Here is a 14,944-nt window from a genome sequence, read left to right as displayed (position 1 = left end):
GTTGTTGTTGTTGATTTTTTGTGTTGGTGTCGATGGTCTTGTTGTTGTTGGTGGTGTTGTTGATTTTTTGTGTTGGTGTCGATGGTCTTGTTGTTGTTGTTGTTGATTTTTTGTGTTGGTGTCGATGGTCTTGTTGTTGGTGGTGTTGTTGATTTTTTGTGTTGGTGTCGATGGTCTTGTTGTTGGTGGTGTTGTTGATTTTTTGTGTTGGTGTCGATGGTCTTGTTGTTGTTGTTGTTGGTGTTGTTGTTGATTTTTTGTGTTGGTGTCGATGGTCTTGTTGTTGGTGGTGTTGTTGATTTTTTGTGTTGGTGTCGATAGTCTTGTTGTTGTTGTTGTTGTTGATTTTTTGTGTTGGTGTCGATGGTCTTGTTGTTGTTGTTGTTGTTGGTGTTGTTGTTGATTTTTTGTGTTGGTGTCGATGGTCTTGTTGTTGTTGTTGGTGTTGTTGTTGATTTTTTGTGTTGGTGTCGATGGTCTTGTTGTTGTTGTTGGTGGTGTTGTTGATTTTTTGTGTTGGTGTCGATGGTCTAGTTGTTGTTGGTGGTGTTGTTGATTTTTTGTGTTGGTGTCGATGGTCTTGTTGTTGTTGATTTTTTGTGTTGGTGTCAATGGTCTTGTTGTTGGTGGTGTTGTTGATTTTTTGTGTTGGTGTCGATGGTCTTGTTGTTGTTGTTGTTGTTGTTGTTGATTTTTTGTGTTGGTGTCGATGGTCTTGTTGTTGGTGGTGTTGTTGATTTTTTGTGTTGATGTCGATGGTCTTGTTGTTGTTGATTTTTTGTGTTGGTGTCGATGGTCTTGTTGTTGTTGTTGTTGTTGGTGGTGGTGTTGTTGATTTTTTGTGTTGGTGTCGATGGTCTTGTTGTTGTTGGTGGTGTTGTTGATTTTTTGTGTTGGTGTCGATGGTCTTGTTGTTGTTGTTGTTGATTTTTTGTGTTGGTGTCGATGGTCTTGTTGTTGGTGGTGTTGTTGATTTTTTGTGTTGGTGTCGATAGTCTTGTTGTTGTTGTTGTTGTTGATTTTTTGTGTTGGTGTCGATGGTCTTGTTGTTGTTGTTGTTGGTGTTGTTGTTGATTTTTTGTGTTGGTGTCGATGGTCTTGTTGTTGTTGATTTTTTGGGTTGGTGTCGATGGTCTTGTTGTTGTTGTTGGTGGTGTTGTTGATTTTTTGTGTTGGTGTCGATGGTCTTGTTGTTGTTGTTGTTGATTTTTTGTGTTGGTGTCGATGGTCTTGTTGTTGTTGGTGGTGTTGTTAATTTTTTGTGTTGGTGTCGATGGTCTTGTTGTTGTTGTTGTTGATTTTTTGTGTTGGTGTCGATGGTCTTGTTGTTGGTGGTGTTGTTGATTTTTTGTGTTGGTGTCGATGGTCTTGTTGTTGTTGTTGGTGTTGTTGTTGATTTTTTGTGTTGGTGTCGATGGTCTTGTTGTTGTTGTTGTTGTTGTTGATTTTTTGTGTTGGTGTCGATGGTCTTGTTGTTGGTGGTGTTGTTGATTTTTTGTGTTGGTGTCGATAGTCTTGTTGTTGTTGTTGTTGTTGTTGATTTTTTGTGTTGGTGTCGATGGTCTTGTTGTTGTTGTTGTTGGTGTTGTTGTTGATTTTTTGTGTTGGTGTCGATGGTCCTGTTGTTGTTGTTGGTGGTGTTGTTGATTTTTTGTGTTAGTGTCGATGGTCTTGTTGTTGTTGTTGTTGGTGGTGTTGTTGATTTTTTGTGTTGGTGTTGATGGTCTTGTTGTTGGTGGTGGTGTTGTTGTTGATTTTTTGTGTTGGTGTCGATGGTCTTGTTGTTGTTGATTTTTTGTGTTGGTGTCGATGGTCTTGTTGTTGGTGTTGTTGTTGATTTTTTGTGTTGGTGTCAATGGTCTTGTTGTTGTTGTTGATTTTTTGTGTTGGTGTCGATGGTCTTGTTGTTGTTGTTGTTGTTGATTTTTTTCTGTTGGTGTCGATGGTCTTGTTGTTGTTGTTGATTTTTTGTGTTGGTGTCGATGGTCTTGCTGATGCTGGATGAGGGGCCCCTCTGAATCTTTGTCCGGGGCCCCTTCAGACTCTAGACTCGCCACTGTTCATCCTTCAGATCTCAGTTTGTTTTTATAAAGCTGTGATTTCAGAGGCAGCCTGAACGCACCGCCCACCTGAGTTCACAGCGACAGGTAAAAGTTTCTTACTTCTTCAAGACTTCACAGACTTTATGAATAGTTTTATAATAAAGTCTGTTTGAAATATTGTCTGGAAGGAGAGGTTAAAGTTTAAAGTGACCTCTGGCCTCCTTCTGTTTGTTCACAAACATTTAAATGAAAGTAAAATAAATCTGATTAAAGTTATTATCCAAACAAAGCCGAATGTTTCAGGGTCTCCTAACAGACCTTAATGACTCAAAGCTTCATGATGTCATTTATGAGCCTTTAAATAAACTGGTTTTAAAATAATTCTTCTTCACCAGTTTTGCTTGGTCACTGCTAGGCTAGCTGTGTTAGCTTCCTCATATAGACCAGTTTAGACCGGTTAGAGCTGGAGCTCCATCTTTAATTAGTTTTAATTTAATTACTTTTAATGTTCGTGAAGTGTCGATGATGGAGGAACACGTGGTTTCACATTGGTTCATTACTTTTTCCTCAAACTTTAAGCGGTAGCTAACAGCTAATCGAGGCTTTAAAAGTTGTCCGGATGTGACGTCATCAGACGCTTGTTTGTGCCCGGCGGTGGGCGTGGCTTGACAGTAATGTAAACAGCTACCCGTTCAGCAGCAGACAGAGGAGCAGCTTCTGGACCCGTTACCGGTAAGATGTGAATCAGAAAACCGACTGTTGGCCCCGGTGTGATGGAGGAGGTCAGTGACGTATCTCTGACGTCAGCTGCTTTTGTTGAACAGCAGCTAACTCTGCTAAGTTAGCTCTTCTCGCTAGCTCAGGTTTGCTAGCTTAGGGAGTTGTTGCTGCTTAATGCTGAGCCGTCAGTAACCCGGATGTTCCTTTATGATCTTTATAATGTCAGATAAATGTTTCTAAAGATCTTTATAATGTCAGATAAATGTTTCTAAAGATCTTTATGTTGTTAGATAAATGTTTCTGATTCTAACTGTAAGGAGTTTTGAATCTCTCATTTGGTCTTCCTCTTTCTCTGTTGTTGCTTTGTTTGGGTAAAGTGATGAAGCTGTAACTTCTCCTCCTCTCTGTGACTCCTCCTCCTCAGTCACACAGAGGACAGAGGTCAGTCCTGATGAATCTACCATCTGGTCCTGTTCACATTGACCCCCCCCCCCCCGAATGTCCCTCAGGTGTGAATGGTTGTCTCTGTATGTCGGCCTGTGATTGGAGCAGCCGTATGGATAATGGAGGGATAAACTAACGACCTGTTGTATATTTGTTCACTTTTCTGTCATGACGATGAGACTTTAAATATCAAACATTTTGAAATGTAAACTGGCTCCGGTTCTTCCTCTTCCGTCCATGTTTGATGATGTCACTCACCGCCACAACAAACATCCCTCATTAGGTCTGAGTTACCAACACAGGGTGATGGAAGTCTGTCCAGCTGCATTGTGGGAAATGTAGGATCCAGTGCTCGCAGTTCAGCTTGTCTGTGTGTGTGTGTTACCATCATATCAGTGTTAATTAATAGTGTGTTGTTTGTGTCTCTTCAGACTCACTGGACGCTCTGCTGACAGGAAGTCTTTGTCCTGCTGACGGACTCAAAGGACGGAGGACTTCCTGTGTAGGAGAGGAGCCTTCATGTCTATTTTTAGAACTATTAAATTCATGACAAAGGACTCGACTTGAGCGAGAAGCTGTAAGTGGTGTTCGGTGTCAGAACGCATCAGCAGACAGAAAAGTGTGTTTACATAAAACAGGAGATTTCTGTGAGGATCCTGTGGCGGCCATGTTGGCGCCTCAACTGCTGCCTCCGTCCTCCGTAACCTCTCCTCCGTCTGAGATCAACGTTTAGTTTGTGATCTTCTGAAGAGGAGGGCCTCGCTTTCGTGATTCATTTTTTGTTCTCAGAAGTTTTCTCTCCTCGTCTCTAACTGTCCGCTGGTCATGGCCGAGTCCAGCTCTGACCTGCTGATCGATCTCAGCAAACAAACAACACCTCTACCTGCAGAAAGCATCTCCAAAGAACTGATTGTTACCATGACAACAGAGAGGCCCGGAGACCTCACAGCCGATGTCCCGAGCAGCAACGGAGCTGCCGACAGTCCTCTTCCCACTAAAGTCCAGCAGCAAGAAGAGGAGGAGGCCACGCCCACGCCGCCAGAGACCTCATCATCACTGTCGTCCGGAAATGGGACAGTGACCGCCATTACCACAGAAGAAGAATCTCTGTCAACGCTGCTCAGACACATCCAGAGTGTAGGAGGAGCAGACAGAAAAGGAGAGCCAGGTAAGGATTGTGTATGAGTGAAGGAGTTCATGTCAGAGGCATCATAACATAACATATATATCATAACATATATATCATAACACACATATATATCATAACATATATATCATAACATATATATATATCATAACATATATATCATAACATATATATATCATAACATATATATCATAACATATATATCATAACATATATATATATCAACATATATATATATCATAACATATATATCATAACATATATATCATAACATATATATCATAACATATATATATCATAACATATATATCATAACATATATATATCATAACATATATATCATAACATATATATCATAACATATATATCATAACATATATATATATATAATAACATATATATCATAACATATATCTATCATAACATATATATCATAACATATATATCATAATATATATATCATAACAACACATATATATCATAACATATATATATATCATATATTTATATATATCATAACATATATATATCATAACATATATATCATAACATATATATATCATAACATATATATCATAATATATATATCATAACAACACATATATATCATAACATATATATATATCATATATTTATATATATCATAACATATATATCATAACATAACATATATATCATAACATATATATCATAACAACACATCTATATCATAACATACATATATATCATATGTTTATATATATCATAACATAACATATATATATCATAACATATATATTTCATAACATATATATCATAACAACACATATATATCATAACATATATATATCATAACAACACATATATATCATAACATAACACATATATATCATAACATATATATATCATAACATATATATATATCATAACATATATATCATAACACATATATATCATAACATATATATATATCATAACATATATATCATAACATATATATATCATAACACATATATATCATAACATACATATATATCATAACACATATATATCATAACATATATATCATAACATAACATATATATCATAACATATATATATCATAACATATATATCATAACACATATATATCATAACATACATATATATCATAACACATATATATCATAACATATATATATCATAACATATATATATCATAACATAACACATATATATATCATAACATACATATCATAACATATATATCATAACATAACACATAACATATATATATCATATCATAACACATATATATCATAACATATATATATCATAGCACATATATATCATAACATATATATATCATAACACACATATATATAACATAGCACATATATATAACATAACACATATATCATAACATATATATCATAACATAACACATATATATCATAACATATATATCATATCATAACACAAATATATCATATCATAACACATATATATCATAACATATATATCATAGCACATATATATATCATAACATATATATATCATAACACACATATATATATCATAGCACATATATATATCATAACATATATATATCATAACACACATATATATATCATAGCACATATATATATCATAACTGTGACGGGGTCCTCTGGCAATCCACCCGAAACTTAAAACAGGCGTAGTCACAGACTGTAAGTGAAGTGTTTTTATTTTTTTTGCCGGCCTCCCAAAGTGCAGTGATAGATATTTACAAACATGCAAAAATGCAAAAACAGAAAAAAAAGGATGTTTAGACTATTTACACTATTTCGAAAACAAAAGTCGTCCAAAAACAAAATCCAAACAAACAGCAAACAAACGGTACTTCCAAAAAAAATAAACTCTCGCTGTAACATGTTACCTTCCCTGTAACCATCCTCGACTGCCTGAAAGCAGCAAGCAGCCATCTTTTAAAAGCAAGAAGCCCCTCCCACTGGGCGTTATGAATTGCATAACATTTTAAACAAAACACACTTTCTCATGAATGAGCAATTTATAACCGGTTAAATTCATATGGTCTACTCATCACTAAATTACCCATTTTCATCCATATTTTATTAACACCTCGCTAATGTATCTGTGGCGATACATTGAAAACAAACATTTAATTAACCAATCAATCACGTGATTACCAATGTGCGCCCCATCCGCCTATTTAGAATGCGGAACTGGGCCCACTCTGTTTGGCACCCAAACGGGACACAGCGGCGCGCATATGAAACGCACCAACGGTAATACTGCTATGACTCTATATATATATATATATATGTATGAAAAACAAAAATAGAGCTCTCAAGTGTGCACCCTTAATCGCGCTATGAAACTGAGAGGGAAAGGAGGATGATGGTGTGATTTACTGAATGACTATAGGCGCACTGGCAGAGGGAAAAGTTTGGCGGATGTGTGTGTGTCAGCGTGTGTCAGTGTGTGTCAGCGTGTGTGTGCTGACTGCAGTCAGTGACGGAGCCGCTCCGTCACAATAACACATATATATATATATCATAACACACATATATATCATAACACACATATATATATCATAGCACATATATATATCATAACACATATATATATCATAACACACATATATATATCATAACACATATATATATATCATAACACATATATATATCATAACACACATATATATATCATAACACACATATATATATCATAACACATATATATATATCATAACACATATATATATCATAACACACATATATATCATAACACATATATATATATCATAACACACATATATATCATAACACACATATATATATCATAGCACATATATATATCATAACACCTATATATATCATAACACACATATATATCATAACACACATATATATCATAACACACATATATATATCATAACACCTATATATATCATAACACACATATATATCATAACACACATATATATCATAACACATATATATATCATAGCACATATATATATCATAACACACATATATATCATAACACACATATATATCATAACACACATATATATCATAGCACATATATATATCATAACACCTATATATATCATAACACACATATATATCATAACACACATATATATCATAACACATATATATATCATAGCACATATATATATCATAACACCTATATATATCATAACACACATATATATCATAACATATATATATCATAACACACATATATATATCATAACACACATATATATCATAACACACATATATATATCATAACACACATATATATCATAACACACATATATATCATAACATATATATCATAACATATATATATCATAACACATATATATATCATAACACACATATATATATCATAACACACATATATATCATAACATATATATATCATAACACACATATATATCATAACACACATATATATATCATAACACACATATATATCATAACACACATATATATCATAACATATATATCATAACATATATATATCATAACACATATATATATATCATAACACACATATATATCATAACATACATATATATATCATAACACATATATATCATAACACACATATATATCATAACACATATATATATATCATAACACATATATATATCATAACACACATATATATCATAACATATATATATCATAACACACATATATATCATAACACACATATATCATAACATATATATATCATAACACATATATATATATCATAACACACATATATATCATAACACACATATCATAACATACATATATATCATAACATACATATATATCATAACACACATATATATCATAACACACATATATATCATAACATACATATATATCATAACACACATATATATATCATAACACACATATATATCATAACACACATATATATCATAACACACATATATATCATAACATACATATATATCATAACACACATATATATATCATAACATACATATATATCATAACATACATATATCATAACACACATATATATATCATAGCACATATATATATCATAACACCTATATATATCATAACACACATATATATATCATAACACACATATATATCATAGCACATATATATATCATAACACATATATATCATAACACACACATATATATATCATAACACACATATATATCATAACACACATATATATCATAACATATATATCATAACATATATATATCATAACATATATATATCATAACACATATATATATCATAACACACATATATATCATAACACACATATATATCATAACATATATATCATAACATATATATATCATAACACATATATATATCATAACACACATATATATCATAACATATATATATATCATAACACACATATATATATCATAACACACATATATATCATAACATATATATATATCATAACACACATATATATCATAACACACATATATATCATAACATATATATATCATAACACATATATATATCATAACACACATATATATCATAACATACATATATATATCATAACACATATATATCATAACACACATATATATCATAACACACATATATATCATAACACATATATATATCATAACATATATATATATCATAACACATATATATATCATAACACACATATATATCATAACATATATATATCATAACACACATATATATCATAACACACATATATCATAACATATATATATCATAACACATATATATATCATAACACACATATATATCAACACACATATATATCATAACACACATATATCATAACATACATATATATCATAACACACATATATATCATAACACACATATATATCATAACACACATGTATATATCATAACACACATATATCATAACACACATATATATCATAACACACATATATATCATAACATACATATATATCATAACATACATATATATCATAACATACACATATCATAACACACATATATATATCATAGCACATATATATATCATAACACACATATATATCATAACACACATATATATCATAACATATATATATCATAACACACATATATATCATAACACACATATATCATAACATATATATATCATAACACATATATATCATAACACACATATATATCATAACACACATATATATATCATAACACACATATATATCATAACACACATATATATCATAACATATATATCATAACATATATATATCATAACACATATATATATCATAACACACATATATATATCATAACACACATATATATCATAACATATATATATCATAACACACATATATATCATAACACACATATATATATCATAACACACATATATATCATAACACACATATATATCATAACATATATATCATAACATATATATATCATAACACATATATATATATCATAACACACATATATATCATAACATACATATATATATCATAACACATATATATCATAACACACATATATATCATAACACATATATATATATCATAACACATATATATATCATAACACACATATATATCATAACATATATATATCATAACACACATATATATCATAACACACATATATCATAACATATATATATCATAACACATATATATATATCATAACACACATATATATCATAACACACATATCATAACATACATATATATCATAACATACATATATATCATAACACACATATATATCATAACACACATATATATCATAACATACATATATATCATAACACACATATATATATCATAACACACATATATATCATAACACACATATATATCATAACACACATATATATCATAACATACATATATATCATAACACACATATATATATCATAACATACATATATATCATAACATACATATATCATAACACACATATATATATCATAGCACATATATATATCATAACACCTATATATATCATAACACACATATATATATCATAACACACATATATATCATAGCACATATATATATCATAACACATATATATCATAACACACACATATATATATCATAACACACATATATATCATAACACACATATATATCATAACATATATATCATAACATATATATATCATAACATATATATATCATAACACATATATATATCATAACACACATATATATCATAACACACATATATATCATAACATATATATCATAACATATATATATCATAACACATATATATATCATAACACACATATATATCATAACATATATATATATCATAACACACATATATATATCATAACACACATATATATCATAACATATATATATATCATAACACACATATATATCATAACACACATATATATCATAACATATATATATCATAACACATATATATATCATAACACACATATATATCATAACATACATATATATATCATAACACATATATATCATAACACACATATATATCATAACACACATATATATCATAACACATATATATATCATAACATATATATATATCATAACACATATATATATCATAACACACATATATATCATAACATATATATATCATAACACACATATATATCATAACACACATATATCATAACATATATATATCATAACACATATATATATCATAACACACATATATATCAACACACATATATATCATAACACACATATATCATAACATACATATATATCATAACACACATATATATCATAACACACATATATATCATAACACACATATATATATCATAACACACATATATCATAACACACATATATATCATAACACACATATATATCATAACATACATATATATCATAACATACATATATATCATAACATACACATATCATAACACACATATATATATCATAGCACATATATATATCATAACACACATATATATCATAACACACATATATATCATAGCACATGTATATATCATAACACCTATATATCATAACACACATATATCATAACACACATATATATCATAACACATATATATATATCATAGCACATATATATATCATAACACCTATATATATCATAACACACATATATATATCATAACACACATATATAGCATAACATATATATATATCATAACACACATATATATCATAACACACATATATATCATAACATATATATCATAACACATATATATCATAACACACATATATATCATAACACACATATATATCATAACATATATATCATAACATATATATATCATAACACATATATATATCATAACACACATATATATCATAACATACATATATATATCATAACACATATATATCATAACACACATATATCATAACACATATATATATATCATAACACATATATATATCATAACACACATATATATCATAACATATATATATCATAACACACATATATATCATAACACACATATATCATAACATATATATATCATAACACATATATATCATAACACACATATATATCATAACACACATATATATCATAACACACATATATCATAACATACATATATATCATAACATACATATATATCATAACACACATATATATCATAACATACATATATATCATAACACACATATATATCATAACACACATATATATCATAACATACATATATATCATAACACACATATATATCATAACACACATATATATATCATAACACACATATATATCATAACACATATATATCATAACACACATATATTATAACATATATATATCATAACACACATATATATATCATAACACACATATATATATCATAACACATATATATATCATAACACATATATATCATAACACACATATATATATCATAACACACATATATATATCATAACACATATATATCATAACACATATATATATCATAACATATATATATCATAACACACATATATATATCATAACACACATATATATATCATAACACACATATATATCATAACACATATATATCATAACACATATATATGTCATAACACACATATATATCATAACACATATATATATATCATAACACACATATATATATCATAACATACATATATATATCATAACACATATATATATCATAACATGTATATACATATCATACAACACCTGAAAGTGGCTCTACGTGGTTTCTCTTTGTTGTTCTGGGCTGGAGTGGAAATGATTTGAATAACAGGTTTAGTTCCAGCACTGAACGTAGTCTCTATGGTGTCTTCAGGTCTGGATCTGGACCTGGAGGAAGGCTCTTCTGTGGCAACAGCGGGCGGCTCAGACGAACAGCGGGAGTCCACAGACTCCGCCTCCTTCTCCATCCCCAGCCTGTCTGACGGCGTGACAGCTGCAGGAAACTCCCTGGAGGTGGAGGACGGCTGCTCCTCGTCGTACTCTGCTCTGGGAGTGGAGGGCCGTTCGCCGTCCACCGAAATCCCGAGTCTGAAGGATGAGGAGGCGCAGGAGGCCACAGGTGAGACGCGGTGTTTCCTGACCAACAGGACCAGGGGGCGGCACACTTCAGGACCAGGGGGCGGCACACTTCAGGACCAGGGGGCGGGACACTAAAGGACCAGGGGGCAGGACGCTTCAGGACCCGGGGGGGGGCGGGACACTAAAGGACCAGGGGGCTGGATACTTCAGGAGCGGGGGGGCGGGACGCTTCAGGACCAGGGGGCGGGACACTAAAGGACCAGGGGGCAGGACACTAAAGGACCAGGGGGCGGGACACTTCAGGATCAGGGGGCGGGACACTTCAGGACCAGGGGGCGGGACACTAAAGGACCAGGGGGCGGGACGCTTCAGGGTTAACTCAAAGATCGTTCACTTGTTACCTGGGGCGCCATGAACAGGATCCTCCCAGACCGGGGATGGACCGGGAGTTTTTACTTTCTATATTTCCTTAACTACTTACTTTAAACAACAACAACGTTTAGCAACAACGTTTAACAACAACAACGTTTAACAACAGCAACAATGTTTAACAACAACAACAACAACGTTTAACAACAACAATGTTCAACAACAACAACAATGTTCAACAACAACAACAATGTTTAACAACAACAACGTTTAACAACAACAATGTTCAACAACAACAACAATGTTTAACAACAACGTTTAACAACAACAACAATGTTCAACAACAACAACAATGTTCAACAACAACAATGTTTAACAACAACAGCATTTAACAACAGCAACAACAACAATGTTCAACAACAATGTTTAACAACAACAATGTTTAACAACAACAATGTTTAACAACAACAATGTTTAACAACAACGTTTAACAACAGCAACAACAATGTTCAACAACAACGTTTAACAACAGCAATGTTTAACAACAACAACAACGTTTAACAACAACAATGTTTAACAACAACAACGTTTAACAACAACGTTTAACAACAACAAAGTTTAACAACAACGTTCAACAACAACAACGTTTAACAACAACAACATGGGGAGAAACATCTCTGAATGTTTGTTCAGTTAATCAGCAAGAAGTTTGAACAAACACAACAAAGAGATCTGAAGCTGAGAAAAAACACACACACAGGCACACACACACACGCACACACACACACACACACACACACACACACACACACACACACACACACACACAGAGAGACACGCGCACACATACACTAGTTATGTGGTAGCCAATAGGAGAAGACATTTGGTGACTCGTCATATTAACCTCTTCCTGCTCTCTCTGTGTGGTTGTAGTTGCCCTCCTGCCCACAGAGGGCGCTGCTGCTGCTGCTGTGTCAGAGTCCGGGCCGTCCATGCCGGCGTATTACCTGGTGAAGTGGATCACCTGGAAAGAGAAGAAGACTCCCATCATCACGCAGAGCGAGAACGGACCCTGCCCCCTGCTGGCCATCATGAACACACTCTTCCTGCGCTGGAAGGTAAAAACAAAACCTAGAAATGTAAACATGCCTGAAGGAAAACCAAAACAAACCTGCAACCATTAAACTGTAAAAGAGTGTTTGTGTGTGTGTACCTGCCCTCGTCTCTCCCACCTGGCTCCTCTAAATCCACAAAATACTCTGAGGTGTGCAACAGGCAGGGGGGGGGCATGGGGGTGGGACTATGAAGCAGGATTTGGGGTTACAGGTCACTTCGGGGTTAAGTCTGGATGGTTAGGTGGTTCACTTGTTATATCGCCATGGTAACCTATGCTATTATTTTAATAACTTTGATTTTGTTTTTGTTCAGGCGAAACTTCCTGCTCAGACTGAAGTGGTGACCACGGAGGACCTGATGGCTCACCTGGGTAAGAGCACACACACACACACACACACACAAAGTTTTCTGTCCTCAGGGTCACCTGTACCTTTTGTTAATAAAGTTTTCTGTCCTCAGAAAATCCAAAAGTAAATCTGCGTTTGGCAGATGAACAGAGGAAATAAAGGCAAAGCAGTAGTCGCTGCTCTTTAACCAATGAGGTCCTTACCCAACGAGGTCCTTACCCAATGAGGTGCTTAACCAATGAGGTCTTTTACCCAATGAGGTCCTTACCCAATGAGGTCTTTAACCAA

The 14,944-nt window shown here is 31.7% G+C and overlaps 1 protein-coding gene across 1 annotated transcript in view; it reads left to right on the top strand.

Annotated features, from left to right (window-relative positions):
- Nucleotides 1-2,621: 2,621 nt before the first annotated feature.
- The window catches only part of LOC132991207 (ubiquitin carboxyl-terminal hydrolase MINDY-1-like), a gene marked incomplete at its 3' end in the record, with an annotated part of 14,816 nt that continues 2,493 nt past the window's right edge, over nucleotides 2,622-14,944 (top strand). Inside the window, exons 1-5 of the mRNA XM_061059870.1 lie at nucleotides 2,622-2,824; nucleotides 3,638-4,374; nucleotides 12,619-12,864; nucleotides 14,127-14,311; nucleotides 14,622-14,679. Of these exons, the coding sequence (XP_060915853.1) occupies nucleotides 4,032-4,374; nucleotides 12,619-12,864; nucleotides 14,127-14,311; nucleotides 14,622-14,679 (832 nt within the window). The remainder of the gene's footprint in view (nucleotides 2,825-3,637; nucleotides 4,375-12,618; nucleotides 12,865-14,126; nucleotides 14,312-14,621; nucleotides 14,680-14,944) is intronic.

Source organism: Labrus mixtus, chromosome 16 (assembly GCF_963584025.1).
Source record: "Labrus mixtus chromosome 16, fLabMix1.1, whole genome shotgun sequence".
NCBI classification, from domain to species: Eukaryota; Metazoa; Chordata; class Actinopteri; order Labriformes; family Labridae; genus Labrus; species Labrus mixtus.
This window is presented reverse-complemented; position numbering and strand designations above follow the sequence as displayed.